General features: G+C 41.8%; 1 protein-coding gene across 4 annotated transcripts in view; it reads left to right on the forward strand.

The window, feature by feature from the left end:
- LOC109876011 (tumor necrosis factor receptor superfamily member 14) overlaps positions 1-22686 on the forward strand; it is a 29795-nt gene extending 7109 nt beyond the window's left edge. Inside the window, exons 2-11 of one of the 4 annotated variants that reach the window (XR_002252900.2) lie at positions 5202-5288; positions 5485-5610; positions 10132-10290; positions 10410-10494; positions 11845-12005; positions 12127-12141; positions 12286-12308; positions 18712-18768; positions 18981-19018; positions 19118-19892. Coding sequence is in view for 2 of the 4 variants with exons in the window: in XM_020468481.2 (XP_020324070.1) it covers positions 5202-5288; positions 5485-5610; positions 10132-10290; positions 10410-10494; positions 11845-12005; positions 12127-12141; positions 12286-12308; positions 18981-19018; positions 19118-19163 (740 nt within the window). In the remaining 2 variants the exon portion in view is untranslated. Of the gene's footprint in view, positions 1-5201; positions 5289-5484; positions 5611-10131; positions 10291-10409; positions 10495-11844; positions 12309-18711; positions 18769-18980; positions 19019-19117 lie in introns of all 4 variants that reach the window. The other 3 variants (XM_020468481.2, XM_020468485.2, XR_004203737.1) reach the window with 3 other exon arrangements.
- The last annotated feature ends 657 nt before the right edge of the window (positions 22687-23343 follow it).

The following is a 23343-nucleotide window of genomic DNA, read 5'->3' on the forward strand; positions in this document are numbered from 1 at the left end:
AGATTATTTATCTTTATATTAAATTGCTGTGTCCATTAAATGTTATTATTGGGAACAGCGTGGAATAATAAGGAAGTATACAGTGCCTTCAAAGTATTCAGACCCCTTGACATTTTCCACATTTTGTTACATTACTGCCATATTCTAAAATTGATTAAATAAAACAATTTCCTCAGCAATCTACACACAATAGCCATCATGACAAAAATGAAAACAGGTTTTTAGACATTTTTGCAAATGTATTAAAAACATAAATACCTTATTTACATAAGTATTCAGACCCTTTGTTATGCGACTTGAAATTGAGCTCCGGTGCATCCTGTTTCTATTGATTGTCCTTGAGATGTTTCTACAACTTCATTGGAGTCCACCTGTGGTAAATTCAATTGATTGGACATGATTTGGAAAGGCACACACCCGTCTATATAAGGTTTCACAGTTGACAGGGCATGTCATAGAAAAACCAAGCCATGAGTTCGAAGGAATTGTCAGTAGAGCTCCGAGACAGGATTTTGTCGATGCACAGACCTAAGGAAGGGTACCAAAACATTTGTGCAACATTGAAGTTCCCTAAGAAGACAGTGTCCTCCATTCTTAAATGGAAGCAGTTTGGAACCACCAAAACTCTTCCTAGAGCTGGCCGCCCGGCCAAACTGAGCAATCGGGGAGAAGGGCCTTGGTCATCTGTATGCAGATGGTACAGTGATATGTGCATGCAAAGAGCAAACAACAAGCTGCACAAGAACTCACTACTGTAATGGCCCAGGTTACAAAGTGGCTCAGTGACTCATGTTTGCATCTCAATGTGAAAAAAAACTGTCTGCATGTTCTTCACAAAGAGGGCAACAGATGCTACTGAGCCAGATGTCGATATGTCAGGGGAGAAGCTCCAGGTGGTATCTGATTTTAAGTACCTTGGCATCATACTTGATTCCAACCTCTTTTAAAATGCAAGTGAAAAAGGTCATTCAAATAACCAAATTCAGCCTAGCTCATTTCCGATTTATACGAAATTGTTTGACTACAGAGGTAGCAAAGCTGTACTTCAAATCTATGATACTCCCCCACTTAACATACTGCTTGACTAGTTGGGCCCAAGCTTGCTGTTCAACATTTAAACCCATTGTCTATCTACAAACAGGCTCTCAAAGTGCTTGATAGGAAGCCCAATAGCCATCATCACTGTTATATCCTCAGAAAGCATGCGCTCCTGAGTTGGAAAAATCTTGTGCAATACACCGAAGCATGTCTTGTATTCAAGATCCTAAATGGCCTGGCTCCCCCTCCACTCAGTACTTTTGTTAAACAGAAAACCCAAACATGGCAGCAGATCCACAAGGTCTGCCATGAGAGGTGACTATATAGTTCCCTTAAGGAAAATCACCTTTAGTCAATCTGCTTTCTCTGTGAGAGCTTCCCATGTCTGGAATACAATGCCATCAGACACATACAGTTGAAGTCGGAAGTTTACATACACTTAGTTGAGTCATTAAAGCTAGTTTTTCAACCAATCCACACATTTATTTTAAACTATAGTTTTGGCAAGTCGGTTAGGACATCTACTTTGTGCATGACTCAAGTCATTTTTCCAACAATTGTTTACAGACAGATTATCAAATTAAATCAATTTTTATTTGTCACATACACATGGTTAGCAGATGTTAATGCGAGCGTAGCGAAATGCTTGTGCTTCTAGTTCCGACAATGCAGTAATAACCAACAAGTAATCTAGCTAACAATTCCAAAACTACTACCTTACAGACACAAGTGTAAGGGGATAAAGAATATGTACATAAAGATATATGAATGAGTGATGGTACAGAGCGGCATAGGCAAGATACAGTAGATGGTATTGAGTGCAGTATATACATATGAGATGAGTATGTAAACAAAGTGTCATAGTTAAAGTGGCTAGTGATACATGTATTACATAAAGATGCAGTAGATGATATAGAGTACAGTATATACATATACATATGAGATGAATAATGTAGGATATGTAAACATATTAGGTAGCATTGTTTAAAGTGGCTAGTGACATATTTTACATCATTTCCCATCAATTCCCATTATTAAAGTGGCTGGAGTTGAGACAGTGTGTTGGCAGCAGCCACTCAATGTTAGTGGTGGCTGTTTAACAGTCTGATGGCCTTGAGATAGAAGCTGTTTTTCAGTCTCTCGGTCCCAGCTTTGATGCACCTGTACTGACCTCGCCTTCTGGATGATAGCGGGGTGAACAGGCAGTGGCTCGGGTGGTTGTTGTCTTTGATGATCTTTATGGCCTTCCTGTGACATCGGGTGGTGTAGGTGTCCTGGAGGGCAGGTAGTTTGCCCCCGGTGATGCGTTGTGCAGACCTCACTACCCTCTGGAGAGCCTTACGGTTGTGGGCGGAGCAGTTGCCGTACCAGGCGGTGATACAGCCCGACAGGATGCTCTCGATTGTGCATCTGTAGAAGTTTGTGAGTGCTTTTGGTGACAAGCCGAATTTCTTCAGCCTCCTGAGGTTGAAGAGGCGCTGCTGCGCCTTCTTCACGATGCTGTCTGTGTGGGTGGACCAATTCAGTTTGTCTGTGATGTGTACGCAGAGGAACTTAAAACTTACTACCCTCTCCACTACTGTTCCATCAATGTGGATAGGGGGGTGTTCCCTCTGCTGTTTCCTGAAGTCCACAATCATCTCCTTAGTTTTGTTGACGTTGAGTGTGAGGTTATTTTCCTGACACCACACTCCGAGGGCCCTCACCTCCTCCCTGTAGGCCGTCTCGTCGTTGTTGGTAATCAAGCCTACCACTGTAGTGTCGTCCGCAAACTTGATGATTGAAAACTTGATTATTTCACTTGATTATTTCACTTATTCACTGTATCACTGTATCACAATTCCAGTGGGTCAGAAGTTTACATACACTAAATTGACTGTGCCTTTAAACAGCTTGGGAAATTCCAGAAAATGATGTAATGGCTTTAGAAGCTTCTGATAGGCTAATTGACATCATTTGAGTCAATTGAAGGTGTACCTGTGGATGTATTTCAAGGCCTACCTTCAAACTCAGTACCTCTTTGCTTGACATCATGGGGAAATCAAAAGAAATCAGCCAAGACCTCAGAAGAACAATTGTAGACCTACACAAGTCTGGTTCATCCTTGGGAGCAATTTCCAAGGTACCACGTTCATCTGTACAAACAATACTATGCAAGTATAAACATTATGGGATCACGCAGGCGTCATACCGCTCAGGAAGGAGACGCGATCTGTCTCCTAGTGATGAACATACCCTGGTGCTAAAAGTGCAAATCAATCCCAGAACAACAGCAAAGGACCTTGGGAAGATGCTGGAGGAAACGGGTACAAAAGTATCTATATCCACAGTAAAACTAGTCCTATGTCGACATAACCTGAAAGGCCGCTCAGCAAGGAAGAAGTCACTGTTTCAAAACCGCCATAAAAAAAGCCAGACTACGGTTTGCAACTGCACATGGGGACAAAGATGGTACTTTTTGGAGAAATATCGTCTGGTCTGATACAAAAATAGAACTATTTGGCCATAATGACCATCGTTATGTTTGGAGGAAAAGGAGGATGCACTTTTTGGAGAAATATCGTCTGGTCTGATACAAAAATAGAACTATTTGGCCATAATGACCATCGTTATGTTTGGAGGAAAAGGAGGATGCTTGCAAGCCAAAGAACAACATCCCAACCGTGAAGCACGGGGGTGGCAGCATCATGTTGTGGGGGTGCTTTGCTGCAGGAGGGACTGGTGCACTTCACAAAATAGATGGCATCATGAGGAAAGAAAATGATGTGGATATATTGAAGCAACATCTCAAGACCTCAGTCAGGAAGTTAAAGCTTGGTTGCAAATGGGGTCTTCCAAATGGACAATAACCCCAAGCATACTTCCAAAGTTGTGACAAAATGGCTTAAGTCCAAAGTCAAGGAATTGGAGTGGCCATCAGAAAGCCCTGACCTCAATCCCATGGAAAATTTGTGTGCCGAACTGAAAAAGTGTGTGCGAGCAAGGAGGCCTACAAACCTGACTCAGTTACACCAGCTTTGTCAGGAGGAATGGGCCAAAATTCACCCAACTTATTGTGGGAAGCTTGTGGAAGGCTACCTGAAATGTTTGACCCAAGTTAAACAATAATTCTCTCTCCTGTTATTCTGACATTTCGCATTCTTAAAATAAAGTGGTGATCCTAACTGACCTAATTTGTACTAGGATTAAATGTCAGGAATTGTGAAAACTGAGATTAAATTTATTTGGCTAAGGTGTATGTAAACCTCCGACTTCAACTGTAACTGCACCACCTATCACACTTCCAAAAAAACATGAAGATATGGCTAAAGGTTAATCAGATTTGTGAACATAATCCCTAGCTGTGTATTGCTGCAAACACTGTTGCTTTTATGGATTTTTGTCTTGTTGCTTTTTGTGCTATGTTGCTCTGTCTGCATGCTACGTCTGGCTTGTCCTATGTTGCTCTGCGTGTGCTCACTGCTCAATGACTGTCTGTATTGTAATTGTTTTTAATAACCTGCCCAGGGACTGCTGCTGAATATTAGCCGGCTGGCTAAAAACTGCACTTTTACTGAAACATTGATTAATGTGCACTGTCCCTGTAAAAATAAACTCAAATCCTCCATGTCATCTTCACGCTCTGTCTCAAACTGACCAGGTCTGTCGTCCTAGTCTGCGCACATAGATGTTGACTCGCCTCCACAGTCATATTGGTTAGGCAGCACAAAAAGGTTTGCATGAGCAGGGCAGGCCAGGCCAGGGCCCATGATTGGGAACTCCTATCCATTGCCATGTGTAATGCAGTGTAGCCTAGTTTTATATACACCATCCCAACAGAGCAAAAACTCAGGAAGAAAGTACATTTTCTTCGAAATATCACTTTGCCCTGTGCTTCACCGTGCAAGCTCTTTCTATAGCCTATACTATAGGCTATGGAACATTTGATTGAGACCACACTAGGCACACTTGATATTGCCCAGCAGAGAATCAGGGATGAGGGGCATCATGAGGCACACATGAGACAATAATAATCAACTAATCCTCAAACCCTGAGCAATATGACATTTCATCGATTTACAAATTACATGACCCTCCCCAATTTTTTTTACAAATAAATACTAAATATATGGTAGTAATGGTAGATAATTGCTTTTCTTTAATTTCTCTATTTTCTAACCCAGACATGATCATACCTGCATCTGGAAGCAAGTGTGGCCCTGCAGAGTACAAATCTAACACTGGTCAGTGCTGTCCAATGTGTGGAAAGGGTAAGGGCATCAAGGACTTGTTTACACTACTGTACATAATATACATTTATTTTAGTTCTATTGTAATGCAAAATTAAACTTCACACAATTATATTACATTGTTAAGGAATGAAACATAGATTGATATCAAACTATATAAACAATACACTACATTGTAAATGCATGTACAATGTAATGGCATGTTTTGTTTTGTTAGGTTTGGTTGTCCGCAAGGACTGTACATTGGTGTCCAGCACGTCCTGCATACCCTGTACAGGACAGACCTACATGAATACAGCTAACGGCTTGGACAAGTGCTTTCCCTGCAGTCCTTGTGATCCAGGTATTATGAGGGACCCTAATATTTTGGGGGGCCATAATATTTCAGGTATTTTGGGGGCCCTAAGTGACATTTGGTTGCCATGAAATTCTATTTATTTTGCCATGGGACAAAAATGGCAGTTTAAAGCTAATTTGCTACAATTCTACACATTTTGCCATGGCCTGTGTCATATCATTATGATATGAAGAAAATGTATTTTGGAAGAACAGAATATTAGTGGGCCTATTGTACAGTGCAATGGGAAAGTATCCAGACCCCTTGACTCTTTCCACATTTTGTTACGTTACAACCTTATTCTAAAATGGATTCAATCGTCCCCCCCACCCCCCTCATCAATCTACACACAATACCCCATTATGACAAAGCAAAAACAGGTTTTTAGAATTACAGCCTTGAGTCTTCGATTACAGCCTTGAGTCTTCTTGGGTATGACGCTACAGGCTTAGCACACCTGTATTTGGGGAGTTTCTCCCATTCTTCTTTGTAGATCCTCTCAATCTCTGTCAGGTTGGATGGGGAGTGTCGCTGCACAGCTATTTTCAGCCATTCCTGTGTTGTTTTGGCTGTCTGCTTAGGGTCGTTGTCCTAATGGAAGGTGAACCTTCGCCCCAGTCTGAGGTCATGAGAACACTGGAGCAGGTTTTCATCAAGGATCTCTCTGTACTTTGCTCCGTTCATCTTTCCCTCGATCCGGACTAGTCTCCCAGTCCCTGCCGCTGAAAAGCATCCCCACAGCATGATGCTGCGACCACCATGCTTCAACGTAGGGATTGTGCCAGGTTTCTTCCAGATGTGACGCTTGGCATTCTGGCCAAATAATTCAATCTTGGTTTCATCAAACCATAGAATCCTGTTTCTCATGGTCTGAGAGTCCTTTAGGTGCCTTTTGGCAATCTCCAAGCAGGCTGTCATGTACCGTTTACTGAGGAATGGCTTCCGTCTGGCCACTCTACCATAAAGTCCTGATTGGTGGAGTGCTGCAGAGATGGTTGTCCTTCTGGATGGTTCTCCCATCTCCACAGAGGAACTCTGGATCTCTGTCAGTGACCATTGGATTCTTGGTCACCTCTCTGACAAAGGCCCTTCTCCCCTGATTGCTCAGTTTGGCCGGGCGGCCAGCTCTAGGAAGAGTCTTGGTGGTTCCAAAGTTCTTCCATTTAAGACTGATGGAGGCCACTGTGTTCTTGGGACCTTCAATGGTGCAGAAATGTTTTGGTACACTTCCCCAGATCTGTGCCTCAACACAATCCTGTCTCGGAGCTCTACGAACAATTCCTTTGACCTCATGGCTTGGTTTTTGCTCTGACATGCACTGCCAACTGTGGGACCTTATATACATAGGTGTGTGCCTTTCCTAATCCTGTACAATCAATTGAATTTACCACAGGTGGACTCCAATCAAGTTGTAGAAACATCTCAAGGGTGTCTAAAAACCTGCTATTGCTTTGTTATTATGGGGTTTTGCGTGTAGATTGAGGATTTTTTATTTATTTAATCCATTTTAGAATAAGGCTGTAATGTAACATAATGTGGAAAAATGGAAGGGGTCTGAATACTTTCCGAAGGCACTGGATGTTATCTGGCTGGCTATGCTCCATATACCATAGGCTTTAGGCTTGTTCATTTAGCTGACAAGATATGCTTATACGTCCCGTGCCATTGTTTTAGATTAGATTATTTTATACCAAGAAGAATATAATTGAACTTAGCTGAATAAAATGGAATGAATCATTTTCCCATTCCGGAGAGAGTGCGCAGATGAAGTGGCTATGTTGAGCATAAAAGTGATCATTTGAAACCGATTAGTTGTGATATGTAATGGCCCATTATCAAATGGGAAGGAACAGGGGCAGTAGAAAACTTTTGCACTTTCCCGCTGGTCTGTTTTTCAATGATGCCTGGTAGGCTTTACTTTGGTTTTATAGCTGTGTTTAATATGAGCAGCTGAGAAATACATAGAAGAACATTGACTTCACTCCACACATCAACCACTGTGTGAGGAGCATGCAGCCTCTCGCTGTGCAACAGGTGATATACTGCCCAAATATACTGCCCAAATATACTGCCCACAACAGGTGATATACTGCCCAAACTCTGTATTCCAGGGGCACTCCAACCCTGTTCCTGCTGCTACCCAGTGTTTAATTTGGGAAACCAAGTGACATCTTTTCAGGAACATCGATAGTAACATGTTTTTGCAACAAAACATATTTCACTAAAACTGTTGACAGCCCCTCTTCACGCTGGAGAAAACAAATGAAGGATAGGAGATGGAAACGCTCAAGATATTCAGGAGCTAAAGCTAATGTGTCAGCCTATTAATTATACTGAACAAAAATATAAAATGAAACCTGTAACAATTTAAATGATTATAGGGGGACAATATATATTTTTTTAAACCTTTATTTAACTAGGCAAGTCGGTTAAGAACAAATTCTTATTTTACAATGACGGCCTACCCAGACCAGACCAAACCCCCCCCTAACCCGGGCCAAGCTGGGCCAATTATGCACCACCCTATGGGACTCCCAATCACCGCCGGTTGTGATACAGCCCAGGATCGAACCAGGGTCATTAGGACCTGATGGTCGTTAACAAATTGGATACTAACAAAGCATGTCCAGAGTGCATAACGGGAGATTACCATGACTCAATGATCATGTGGAATTTGACTGCAGTCGTGACCCCTGACTGCCGATGTGGCGGTAATACGGTCACCGCAACAGCCCTAACTTCAGTCTGTTACACTACACAGTACTGCAGTCTGTTATACTACACAGTACTGCAGTCTGTTATACTACACAGTACTTCAGTCTGTTACACTACACAGTACTGCAGTCTGTTATACTACACAGTACTGCAGTCTGTTATACTACACAGTACTGCAGTCTGTTATACTACACAGTACTGCAGTCTGTTATACTACACAGTACTGCAGTCTGTTATACTACACAGTACTGCAGTCTGTTACACTACACAGTACTGCAGTCTGTTATACTACACAGTACTGCAGTTGGTTACACTACACAGTACTGCAGTCTGTTACACTACACAGTACTGCAGTCTGTTATACTACACAGTACTGCAGTCTGTTATACTACACAGTACTGCAGTCTGTTATACTACACAGTACTGCAGTCTGTTATACTACACAGTACTGCAGTCTGTTATATTTTGTCATTTTCTTTTGTGGGTTGGGGGCCCCCTAGCGGCTTAGGGCCCTTAGTGACCGCTTATGTCACTTATGCCTCGAGCCGGCCCTGTGTCCAAGCCTCTTTGTGACAATTCTTTAGACTAAAAAAATTTAATGTCACCAGTGAACTTGCATGTAATTTTCTCTTCAATGCTAAACAACCAGAATGACCAATGCAAAACCATGACCAAACCAAATCTCAGGATATTAGGCACAAGGAGGCATTAAAGAGCTGAAATAGGAATAATGTGTCATGCAACCATTTTTTGTGAGGGTAATTAATTAAATCCAATTTGAATTAATTTGGTATAAAAAAATGGATGAGCATGACTCCTCTGCTCTCAACATCTTTGATTGTCATCATGCAAGAGTTTTGGCTGATCTCATTAACCACATTTCCATCCACAGTTTTTATGCAAGTAAAATCATACAGAATAAAATAAATAAATCACGAAAGCCGTGATGGAAACAGGAAGTTTTGGTACAATTTTATAAATAATGACAGATAATTTGTTTGTTCCACATGGGATCTTTTTGTCTGTAAAATTCATTATAAAAACCATCATATTGAAGTAAACTTGAAGTCACGTGATGACATGGTGTGTGGTCCTCCCACTCCGACTTGGGAAAGCATGCAGTTTATACAGATTAAATAAGTTATGATGAACCTCACAGGGTGGTGAAAGTTGATGGTGATCTTGATGCTGCTTTCCAATAAATATCGAGTCTGATTCTGGTGACATGATGATCGACGCTTGACTGCTGTTTGGCAAATACAAATATTCTCGCTCTTATTCATAATAATCTCATTATGTAGACTAGACTACCCGCACAGCCTTCCTGCACTGTATCTGCGAGCTGTAGCTAGAGCGCAAGTGTGAAGACCAGAGAAGGCACATTTGCTATTTAAAGCAACAGTTTGTGTGACTAAACTATTGGTAGAGTTGAAAATGCGATGGAAACCCATTCAACTTTATATTTTTATTCAGTACATAAAAAGAAAATAAACATTTTGTGTGCACTACATCATCAAGCACTGATTTATCTGCAACAAGTCCGTTTTTTGGTGGGAACACCACTGGGGGAGAAATGGGCATATTTGCTTTATTGCAGATTTTATGATATTCACATGAAAATCTGTCTCCAATTCAATGGAAACCTAGCTAATGAGGCTTGTACACAATATCTGCATGTTTTCTTTGTTTATTCATTAGGATCTTCTTCAGGCTAGTTTCCCAAGACTCCTTTCAGTTCATGCACCACATTAAGGCAAATCCTTGCGATTAAAAAGAGTCCCCTGTAATCTTCCTTACTTTTATGTTTTCCAGGACAAGGTCTGTACATTTTGATGACGTGTACTACTACAAGTAACTCTATTTGTCATGTTATGAATGGATATTATTGTACCAGCTCCTCAGCTGGCAACGAGTGCACCTTTGCGCTAAGACATACACTTTGCTCACCTGGACAGAGAGTTAAAGTACCGGGTATGTGTGTGTATATATAGTATGAAGTAAAGTTAATAAAATACCATTCTTTTTCATTTTCATAACTGTTATTGTCAATAGGAATTACTCACAGCATATTACATGTTATTCCTGTGCAGGAACAAAGACAACAGATACCATGTGTGAGGAGTGTCAGCATGGTTCTTACTCACAACATGGTGTGAACTGCACTGCTTGGACTGAGTATGTTTTGGCTGGTTTCATTCCTATTTGTTAGAGACATTAACAATGGCTGGTTTGATCTGGATGACTACGCAAAAATATGGGATTTTAAGCCTTCTTCACACTGCAGGCCTTAATGCTTAAATCAGTTTTGTTTTGGAATACTGACTGTCCAAACTGTAAGTTACAAGTGACCAAATCGGATGTGTGTGTGTGTGTTCAGACAGCAGTCATTTGCTGACATGGCTAGCTAGTCGCCATTGTAATGAGGGGTGTGTGCACACTGCGCAGTGGTGTGGTCTGATTGGTGGTGGTGCTTGTGCTTCCCATCACTCAGAAGTTATGTAACAACCTAAGGTGATGACAACAATGTGTCGTCATGGAAGTTTCCCAGTTGCTTTGAATGTTCAAAATCATAGTGTAAAAACACTTTTAAAGCCTCAAAGGACAAAAGATGATCCAACTTTCAAAACAAATCCTTTTTGGTTATCCACAGCAGTTAACTAGCTAGCTAGGTAGCTGTTTAACCTCCTAGCACATTTGTTTGTAAACAATTAACAAACTATTTAGCTACCATATTCATATCAAACTGTCAACAGAGTAGCTAAGCAACAACATATGCCCAAATATGTCTAAAAACCACTTGAGGGCATTATAACTCAGATATGACTATTCAGACATGTCGCATGGCCTGGGAATCAGATTTGAATCTGACTCCAAACCACCTACAATCAAGCCAATTGTGGCTTAAAATATATAATTTCATGTGCCTTTTTGGTTGTTCAGACTGCAACAAAAAACGGATTCGGATATGCAAAAAAATAGGATTTGAGTCACTTCAAACTGCCAATGTGAACAACGCTTTATAATCAATAACAATAATTGATTTACTTCAAGAATACATTAGATTGACTTGTCAATACTGGTTCATGTGGCTCAGTTGGTAAAGCATGGTGCTTGCAATGCCAGGGTTGTGGGTTCGATTCCCAAGGGGGACCAGTATGGGGGAAAACAATTATGAAAATGTATGCAGTCACTACTAAGTCTCTCTGGATAAGAGCGTCTGTATAATGTACTGTACTAGGGGAAACACTGCATTCAACAATTATTATGAGGATGATCAATAATGTCATTGTTACCTAATCAGAGTTTTATATGCCCAAGGAATAGTGACAACATTTTTATTTGAGAAACATTTGTAATATATTGAAATGAAATGCCTCTACACTCACCGATATTATCATTTGGCCTTCATAGATTTGTCTGTAAAATATATATATATATGTATATACATTTGAAACAATGTTTGATGATCGCTAATATGATAATGGTTCAACTGCCTTCAACAACTTTTATTTGTTCATCTTTTAGTTGTAAAGCCATTGGACAATACAAGATTGAAGATGGAAGTCAAACAAGAGATGTTGTTTGCGGAAAATCTGCGGAATCACTAAGGAATAGAGTCATTGTCTTAGTTCCATCTTCAGTTTTCCTTTTTGTAGCTTTTATTTTTGTCTTGTTTGTAACTAAAGGTTAGTCTTTTTCGTTCGTTATTGTTCGGTTCCTTCTGCATGTCTGTGTTCTACATAATTAAGTTAATGAGTGGGTTTTGCTTCGCTCCTAACAATCGGATAACTTTTGATTTGCTTTCAGGTAAAGAAACTAAAGGTTAGTTTAACATGTTTTACCCTTCTCCCTACATACTGTACATTACTGGCCCTCTCACACTTTTCTAACAATGTATTACTTATAGATCTAGGCTATTAACTTTGCATCACTTTGTTAACCCAATTCATTTTGCTATGTTTTCAGAAAATCAAGAAATTCAAGAAAAGGTACATTTCTATATTGTTGAGTTCCTTTCAAATGTAGGCTATTCTTAATCTAAGATTTGACTTATGTACAGCATTTGATCCACGTACAGCATTGTAGCAAATGTAGGTTTCTTAGATGGAATATCATTTAATTGTAGTAGTACTGTAGTAGTTTTCCATATTATGCACATTGCAGTAACTATACATATAGGACAGTAGATCTCCAGGAAGAGGGTTGGGCAGCCTTGGACTAAATCTTTAATTGGCATAGTGCAGCGATTCTCAACTGGTGGGTCGTGACCCAATAGGTTTTGAATGTGTTGCGTGTGTAAAAAAAATCTAGAGAAAAAAATACATACATACACACACACACACACACACACACACACACACACACACACACACACACACACACACACACACTGCATTTGGAAAGTATTCAGACCCCTTGACTTTTTCCACATTTTGTAATGTTACAGCCTTATTCTAAAATTGAAGAGAGAAATAATAATTGAATCAATCTACACAATACCCCATAATGACAAAGATTTTTTTGCAAAACTTAAATACCTTATTTACATAAGTATTCAGACCCTTTACTATGAGACTCGAAATTGAGCTCAGTCGAGCTCCGAGACAGGATTGTGTCGAGGCACAGATCTGGGGAACGGTACCAACACATTTCTGTAGCATTGAAGGTCCACAAGAACATAGTGGACTCCATCATTCTTAAATAGAAGAAGTTTGGAACCATCAAGACTCTTCCAATAGCTGGCCGCCCAGCCAAACGGAGCAATCAGGGGAGAAGGGCCTTGGTCAGGGAGGTGACCAAGAATCCAATGGTCACTCAATGGTCAATCTGACAGAGCTATCTAAAAATGAATCTCTCCAGAAATAAGTCTCTCAGTGTTGCCGCCTGTTATAGACCGACCCCCCCCCCCCCGCCCTCAGCTCCCAGCTGTGCCCTGGACACCATATGTGAATTGATTGCCCCTCATCTATCTTCAGAGCTCGTACTGTTAGGTGACCTAAACTGGGATATGCTTAACACCCCGGCAGTCCTACAATCTAAGCTAGATGCCCTCAATCTCACACAAATTATCAAGGAAGCCACCAGGTACAAACCTAAATCCGTAATCATGGGCACCCTCATAGATATTATCCTGACCAACTTGCCCTCCAAATACACCTCTGCTGTTTTCAATCAGGATCTCAGCGATCATGCCTCATTGCCTGCATCCGCTATGGGTCCGCGGTCAAACGACCACCCCTCATCACTGTCAAATGCTCCCTAAAACACTTCTGCGAGCAGGCCTTTCTAATCGACCTGGCCCAGGTATCCTGGAAGGATATTGACCTCATCCCGTCAGTCGAGGATGCCTGGTCATTCTTTAAAAGTAATTTCCTCACCACCTTAAATAAGCATGCCCCTTTCAAAAAATGTAGAACTAAGAACAGATATAGCCCTTGGTTCACTCCAGACCTGACTGCCCTTGACCAGCACAAAAACATCCTGAGGCGGACTGCAATAGCATCGAATAGTCCCCGTGATATGCAAATGTTCAGGGATGTCAGGAACCAATACACGCAGTCAGTCAGGAAAGCAAAGGCCAGCTTTTTCAAACAGAAATGTGCATCCTGTAGCTTTAACTCCAAAAAGTTTTGGGACACTGTAAAGTCCATGGAGAACAAGAGCACCACCTCCCAGCTGCACTAAGGTTAGGTAACACGGTCACAACCGATAAATCAATGATAATTGAGAATTTCAATAAGCTTTCCTCATGGCTACCCCAACCCCCGCCAACAGCTCCACACCCCCCGCAGCTACTTGCCCAAGCCTCCCCAGCTTCTCCTTCACCCAAATCCAGATAGCAGATGTTCTGAAAGAGCTGCAAAACCTGGACCCGTAAATATCAGCTGGACTAGACAATCTGGACCCTCTCTTTCTAAGACTATCCGCCGCCATTGTTGCAACCCCTATTACCAGTCTGTTCAGCCTCTTTTTCATATCGTCCGAGATCCCTAAAGATAGAAAAGCTACTGCGGTCATCCCCTCTTCAAAGGGGGAGACACTCTAGACCCAAACTGTTACAGACCTATATCCATCCTGCCCTGCCTTTCTAAAGTCTTTGAAAGCCAAGTTAATAAACAGATCACTGACCATTTTGAATTCCACCGTACCTTCTCCGCTGTGCAATCCGGCTTCCGAGCTGGTCACGGGTGCACCTCAGCCACGCTCAAGGTCCTAAATGATATCCTAATCCCCATCGATAAAAGACAGTACTGTGCAGCCGTCTTTATCGACCTGGCCAAGGCTTTCGACTGTCAATCACCGTATTCTTATTGGCAGACTCAATAGCCTTCGTTTCTCAAATGACTGCCTCGCCTGGTTCACCAACTACTTCTCAGACAGAGTTCAGTGTGTCAAATCATAGGGCCTGTTGTCCAGACCTCTGGCAGTCTCTATGGGGGTACCACAGGGTTCAATTCTCGGGCAGACTATTTTCTCTGATTCCCTGATCCACCTCTACACAGACGACACCATTCTGGATACATCTGTCCCTTCTTTGGACACTGTGTTAACTAACCTCCAAACAAGCTTTAATGCCATACAACACTCCTTCCGTGGCCTCCAACTGCTCTTAAACGCTAGTAAAAACCAAATGCATGCTTTTCAACCGTTCGCTGCCCACACCCGCCCGCCCGACTAGCATCACTACTCTGGACGGTTCTGACTTAGAATATGTGGACAACTACAAATACCTAGGTGTCTGACTAGACTGTAAACTCTCCTTCCAGACAGATATTAAACATCTCCAATCCAAAATGAAATCTAGAATCAGTTTCCTATTTTGCAACAAAGCCTCCTTCACTTACGCCGCCAAACATACCCTAGTAAAACTGACTATCCTACTGATCCTCGACTTCGGCGATGTCATCTACAAAATAGCTTCCAACACTCTACTCAGCAAACTGGATGCAGTCTATCACAGTGCCATCCATTTGTTACCAAAGCCCCTTATACCAACCACCACTGTGACCTGTATGCTCTAGTCGGCTGGCCCTCGCTTCATATTCGTTGCCAGACCCACTGGCTCCAGGTCATCTATAAGTGTATGCTAGGTAAAGTTCCACCTTATCTCAGCTCATTGGTCACGATAACACCCACCTGTAGCATGCGCTCCAGCAGGTATATCTCACTGGTCATCCCCAAAGCCAACACCTCTTTGGCTGCCTTTCCTTACAGTTCTCTGCTGCCAGTGACTGGAACTAATTGCAAAAATCGCTGAAGCTGGAGTCTTATCTCCCTCACTCACTTTAAACATCAGCTATCTGAGTAGCTAACCGATCACTGCAGATATACATTTCGTGGTATCCAATTGGTAGTAGTTACTGTCGTCTCATCGCTGCAACCCCCGTACGGACTCGGGAGAGGCGAAGGTCGAGAGCCATGCGTCCTCCGAAACACAACCCAACCAAGCCGCCCTGCTTCTTGACACACGCACATCCAACCCGGAAGCCAGACGCACCAATGTGTCGGAGGAAACACCATACACCTAGGGACCTGGTCAGCGTGCACTGCGCCCGGCCCGCCACAGGAGTCACTAGTGCGCGAGGAGACAAGGATATCCTTGCCGGGCAAACCCTGCCTACCCCGGACCTAGCTGGGACAATTGTGCGCTGCCCCATTGGCCTCCCGGTCACGGCCGGCTGCGGCAGAACCTGGGCTCGAACCGAGAAAAGACCATTGCACCACCCGGGACCATCTAATCTACCAACCTCACCCCCATATTGTTTTTATGTACTTTTCTGCTCTTTTGCACACCAGTATTTCTACTTGTACATCATCATCTGCTCATCTATCACACCAGTGTTAATTTGCTAAATTGTAATTACCTTGCTACTATGGCCTATTTATTGCCTTACCTCCTCACTTACCTCCTCACGCCGTTTGCACACACATTTGCACACTATTGTGTTATTGACAGGACGCTTGTTTATTCCATGTGTAACTCTGTGTTGTTGTTTGTGTCACACTGCTTTGCTTTATCTTGGCCAGGTCGCAGTTGTAAATGAGAACTTGTTCTCAACTAGTCTACCTGGTTAAATAAATGTGGAAATAAATAAAAATAAATTTGCTCAATTTCGAGTCTCATAGAAAAGGGTCTGAATACTTACAGTTGAAGTCGGAAGTTTACATACACTTAGGTTGGAGTCATTAACTCGTTTTTCAACCACCCCACACATTTCTTGTTAACAAACTATAGTTTTGGCAAGTCGGTTAGGACATCTACTTTGTGCATGACACAAGTAATTTTTCCAACAATTGTTTACAGACAGATTATTTCACTTATAATTCCCTGTATCAAATTCCAGTGGGTCAGAAATGTACATACACTAAGTTGACTGTGCCTTTAAACAACTTGGAAAATTCCAGAAAAGTATGTAATGGCTTTAGAAGCTTCTGACAGGCTAATTGACATCATTTGAGTCAATTGGAGGTTTACCTGTCAGTGTATTTCAAGGCCTGCCTTCAAACCCAGTGCATCTTTACTTGACATCATGGGAAAATGAAACAAAATCAGAAAAGACCTCAGAAAAAAAATTGTAGACCTCCACAAGTCTGGTTCATCCTTGGGAGCTATTTCCAAACGCCTGAAGGTACCACGTTCATCTGTACAAACAATAGTACGCAAGTATTAACACCTAGGGACCAAGCAGCCGTCATACCGCTCAGGAAGGAGACGCGTTCTGTCTCCTAGAGATGAACGTACTTTGGTGTGAAAAGTGCAAATCAATCCCAGAACAACAGCAAAGGATCTTGTGAAGATGCTGGAGGAAACGGGTACAAAAGTACCAATATCCACAGTAAAACGAGTCCTATATCGACATAACCTTAAAGGCACCTGTCACGCCCTGGTCTTAGTATTTTGTGTTTATATATTTATTTGGTCAGGCCAGGATGTGACATGGGGTTATTTTGTGTTGTGTTGTGGTATTGGGATTGTGGCTGAGTAGGGGTGTCTAGCATAGTCTATGGCTGCCTGAGGTTCTCAATCAGAGTCAGGTGATTCTCATCGTCTCTGATTGGGAACCATATTTAGGTAGCCTGGGTTTCACTGTGTGTTTGTGGGTGATTGTTCCTGTCTCAGTGTGTATGTATTCACCAGATAGGCTGTATAGGTTTTCACGTTCCGTTTCTTGTTTGTCGTGTTTATTTCATTCATTAAACATCGAACTAACCACGCTGCATTTTGGTCCGACTCTCCTTCGATGGAAGAAAGCCGTAACAGCACCTCAGAAAGGAAGAAGCCACTGCTCCAAAACCGCCATAAAAAAGCCAGACTACGGTTTGCAACTGCACATGAGGACAAAGATCGTACTTTTTGGAGAAATGGCCTCTAGTCTGATGAAACAAAAATCGAACTGTTTGGCCATGATGAACATTGTTATGTTTGGAGGAAAAAGGGGATGCTTGCAAGCCGAAGAAGACCTTTCCAAACGTGAAGCATGGAGGTGGCAGCATCATGTTGGGGGGGAGGGGTGCTTTGCTGCAGGAGGGACTGGTGCACTTCACAAAATAGATGGCATCATGAGGAGGGAAAATTACGTGGATATATTGAAGCAACATCTCAAGACCTCAGTCAGGAAGTTAAAGCTTGGTCGCAAATGGGGTTTTCCAAATGGATAATGGCCCCAAGCATACTTCCAAAGTTGTGGCAAAATGGCTTAAGGACAACAAAATCAAGGTATTGGAGTGGCCATCACGAAGCACTGACCTCAATCCTATAGACAATTTGTGGGCAGAACTGAAAAAGCGTGTGCGAGCAAGGAGGCCGACAAACCGGACTCCGTTTACACCAGCTCTGTCAGGAGGAATGGGCCAAAATTCACCCAACTTATTTTGGAAGGCTACCCGAAACGTTTCACCCAAGTTAAACAATTTAAAGGTAATGCTACCAAATACTAATTGAGTGTATGTAAACTTCTGACCCACTGGGAATGTGATGAAAGAAATAAAAGCTGAAATAAATAATTCTCTCTACTATTATTCTGACATTTCACATTCTTAAAATAACGTGGTGATCCTAACTGACCTAAGACCGGGAATTTTTACTCAGATTAAATGTCAGGAATTGTGAAAAACAGAGTTTAAATGTATTTGGCTAAGGTGTATGTAAACTTCCGACTTCAACTGTGTGTGTACACACACACACACACACACACACACACACACACACACACACACACACACAGTCTGATTTTACACAACTTAAACAAGGTAGAAAATGTGTAAAAAATCAAGGAGTTTTTTAAAATTATAAATGTAATCTCTGACATGTGTATTGAAACACAGTATTTTCAATTTAGAGCTATTAGCAGCGCTATGTTGGTTGATTTTTTTTTTTTTGTCTCAAACCAGTGAGTTTAATAAGAGTTCTTCATCAAGAATATGGCCAAAATGAAATGATTGAAAGAGGTGAGAATATTGTTCCCCAGTAATGTAATTTCTACATTTACTATCAATGTAGTATCACAAATAGTTTTCCGATGCGAATATTGGGTTGTGTCTAACCCAACCTGGTTCAATATGGGTCCCGAGGCAAAACCAGTTGAAAATCACTGCCATAGTGCAACTTGTACGAAATGTATTTTATAGCAATAGGTTCATGAATTATATTTATATTGTAGCTTCCTGTAGAGGAAACGGGTTTTCACGAACGTTCACTGTAAGTTAAACATTTGCCTTTCTTCTTCCAAATGATTATGTTAATGCTCACGTAGTATGCATAAAAAGTAACAAATCATTAATATTTTGAAATTAACAGAGTGGCGGTCGAAGAGCTTCACAGTGAAACTATACCTCGACTGTGACAACTGGCCAAGGACGACAGAGCAAGGACTGACAAGGAATATTTCCCACATTTTGTTACATTACAGCCTCATTTCTAAAATGGATTCAGATGTTAGACATTTTTGCAAATGTATAAAATAAAAACCTGGAAATTTTCACAAGTATTCAGACCCTTTTACTCAGTACTTTGTTGAAGCACATTTGGCAGCTATTGCAGCCTTGAGTCTTCTTGGGTATGACACTACAATCTGTAGTGTCACTTAAAAATCATACAATGTGATTTTCTGGATTTTGTTTTAGATTCCGTCTCTCACGGTTGAAGTGTACCTATGGTTAAAAAAAAATTACAGACCTCTACATGCTTTGTAAGTAGGAAAACCTGCAAAATCGGCAGTGTATCAAATACTTGTTCTCCCCACTGTATATTTAATACATTTGCAAACATTTCATTTGCCATTATGGGGTATTGTGTGAAGATGAGGATAAAACAATTCTATACATTTTCAAATAAGGCTATAATGTAACAAAATGTGGGAAAATATTTTCAGAAGGCACTGCATGTTTCCATTAACTTGTCCAGTGATAATTTTTTGGGGTTGACATTTAGAAAGTAGATGTGACAATTGCTTGCTACAGTGTGTTTCCATTGAACTGTCATGTCGATAAAAACAGCTGGACGTAATGACATCACATCTTTCGCTAAAACCTCGAATGACTAATAAAAAACAGTGGTTCCATTATCCATTTAAGCAAATTGTGCATTAATACGACAGCCTGTATGCCATCCCACTTAGGTAGCCTGTGTTGTGTTCAGTAATATGGTATGATAGCTCAGTTAAGTATTGAATACTGTTGCTTTAATAATGTATCAGGCACGTTGTGCGTGCACTGAGGTGTGAGGATTGGATGAGTGACTTTTCTACGAGTTGTTTATCTGAAGTAAAGACGTTCAGTTTAATTGCGCAACAAGCCGCCGTGCATTTGTAACAGCCTGCAAAAGCCAGCATGAATATAATGCAATAATTGAATAATATTTTCCATATTCTAATAATGGGCCGACATAACGCCATGGTGAAATCTGAAATAATTGGATGTGGGAACTTGCATTCCGCCAACCAGTAAAGCAGGGACAAAACATTTTATAGTTGAAAAAGTGGATTTTTATATTTTTTATTTTACCTTTATTTAACCAGGTAGGCAAGTTGAGAACAAGTTCTCATTTACAATTGCGACCTGGCCAAGATAAAGCAAAGCAGTTCGACACATACAACGACACAGAGTTACACATGGAGTAAAACAAACATACAGTCAATAATACAGTATAAACAAGTCTATATACGATGTGAGCAAATGAGGTAAGATAAGGGAGGTAAAGGCAAAAAAAGGCCATGGTGGCAAAGTAAATACAATATAGCAAGTAAAACACTGGAATGGTAGATTTGCAATGGAAGAATGTGCAAAGTAGAAATAAAAAATAATGGGGTGCAAAGGAGCAAAATAAATAAATAAATTAAATACAGTAGGGAAAGAGGTAGTTGTTTGGGCTAAATTATAGGTGGGCTATGTACAGGTGCAGTAATCTGTGAGCTGCTCTGACAGTTGGTGCTTAAAGCTAGTGAGGGAGATAAGTGTTTCCAGTTTCAGAGATTTTTGTAGTTCGTTCCAGTCATTGGCAGCAGAGAACTGGAAGGAGAGGCGGCCAAAGAAAGAATTGGTTTTGGGGGTGACTAGAGAGATATACCTGCTGGAGCGTGTGCTACAGGTGGGAGATGCTATGGTGACCAGCGAGCTGAGATAAGGGGGGACTTTACCTAGCAGGGTCTTGTAGATGACATGGAGCCAGTGGGTTTGGCGACGAGTATGAAGCGAGGGCCAGCCAACGAGAGCGTACAGGTCGCAATGGTGGGTAGTTTAAGGGGCTTTGGTGACAAAACGGATTGCACTGTGATAGACTGCATCCAATTTGTTGAGTAGGGTAATGGAGGCTATTTTGTAAATGACATCGCCAAAGTCGAGGTTTGGTAGGATGATTTAGCAAGTGTAAGGCGTGGATATAAAGATGAGCCGAATAACTTATCTCTTAGATAATTCATATTTAATATCCAGGTGCTAGCTTCACATAGAACAAGTGTTCAACTGACGAGGTATCCTCTTTCCATTCCCAAAAACCTTTTCCCAGGTCAAGTATTGCGTAGAGGGATTATGCCCTCTCCTGGTAAGGAGACATTAACAGTACATTCAACATACCATCCCTGCAAAAAAATAAAATAATACATTTTATAGTTACTTATAAATGTATAAGTAAAATAATTGTGAAGCATGTTACCTTCATACAGTTCGTTGTTTGGGGATAAAACATGTCAGTAATCCATTGTTATTTGTAAAAAAGGCCGCCCTGCTCCTCTCGTCTCCACCGAACTTCCCCTCAGAGTTCCTCCAGTTTCCCTTAAATCCTGTTAGTTTGGCTGCTCTGCCCACCTAAAAAAAATCCTCACCCATCATTGCCCTGCCATTTCCAACCAATCAGAGCGCTTGGAAATGTGCACCCGCCCACTCAGGTCAGAGTGTTATCGTCGTCCGAAGGGAAAAGACGCATGTTTCTGAGGACTTTTTATTGTCGACAGTAACACGAATGTCTGAATGTTGTGCGTGCATCGAAATGTAAGTTGCAGGGTGGTTTATTGGGCTCCTGAGTGGCGCAGCGGTCTAAGGCACTGCATCTCAATGCTTGAGGCGTCACAACAGACACCCTGGTTCGAATCCAGGCTGTATCACAACCGGCTGTGATTTTGAGTCCCATAGGGCGGCACACAATTGGCCCAGCACCGGCTGGTGTAGGCCGTCATTATAAATAAGAATTTGTTCTTAACTGACTTGCCTAGTTAAATAAAGGTTAAATAAACTGGTAATTACCACTAATGACTTAGTTACTTTGATAACTTCCAGACATATGGCTGTTTCTCTTCTTTAATGTTAGAGTTGCCAATATTACTTTGCTTCATGTTTATCGTATGTAGTATTATTCCTACTGCCATGAGTGTTATTGCATTGTTTGCCCAAGTACTTTACTTTTTTTGTTGTTGTATTGGTAAACAGTCTTTTACATGCACACGCTACTACAGCGTTTTCCAAAGTAGCCTTTATGAAGGAGTTTTGTTCGCCTTGCCATGGGTGACCCAGACAGTTCTGGGAGCTTGCTCATGCACAGAGTAATTTACCACCCCTCAGCCTGGAGGATTCTCACACAAAGCTGGATAGAGAGAGCGTGCCATAAATCTTGACCGTTTGTCAATCCAAGTAATTGGTTTCTCTTTCTCTCTCTCTCTCTCTCCACAAGGTGAATGTTTAAGTTTGTTTATATTGATGCTATGTTTATAGCCCTTTATAGACATGTTGTAAGTGTAATGCCATTTATTCATGTACATATGTATATTGAATAGTTATAACCATTAACTAATACTGTTTACATGTCTTTGTCTTATACAACAATACGATTCCAAGTAATTCAGATGACCAAAATCATATAAACATCTTCAAAGGAAACAGCTGTGTCTGTGTTTGTTGTGGTGACTGTCAAGAGTACAGTGGTGTTTTAACTGTACAGCCCTATAGAGGGCAGAACCAAACCAATCAGTTATAAGTATATAGCGGTGAGGGCATTCACAGCCAACTGCTCAGACGGGTGAGGGCATTCACAGCCAACTGCTCAGACGGGTGAGGGCATTCACAGCCAACTGCTCAGACGGGTGAGGGCATTCACAGCCAACTGCTCAGACGGGTGAGGGCATTCACAGCCAACTGCTCAGACGGGTGAGGGCATTCACAGCCAACTGCTCAGACGGGTGAGGGCATTCACAGCCACCTGCTCAGACGGGTGAGGGCATTCACAGCCACCTGCTCAGACGGGTGAGGGCATTCACAGCCACCAGCTCAGACGGGTGAGGGCATTCACAGCCACCAGCTCAGACGGGTGAGGGCATTCACAGCCACCTGCTCAGACGGGTGAGGGCATTCACAGCCAACTGCTCAGACGGGTGAGGGCATTCACAGCCAACTGCTCAGACGGGTGAGGGCATTCACAGCCAACTGCTCAGACGGGTGAGGGCATTCACAGCCAACTGCTCAGACGGGTGAGGGCATTCACAGCCAACTGCTCAGACGGGTGAGGGCATTCACAGCCAACTGCTCAGATGGGTGAGG

This window comes from Oncorhynchus kisutch, linkage group LG17, assembly GCF_002021735.2.
Source record: "Oncorhynchus kisutch isolate 150728-3 linkage group LG17, Okis_V2, whole genome shotgun sequence".
In the NCBI taxonomy this organism is placed as follows: Eukaryota; Metazoa; Chordata; class Actinopteri; order Salmoniformes; family Salmonidae; genus Oncorhynchus; species Oncorhynchus kisutch.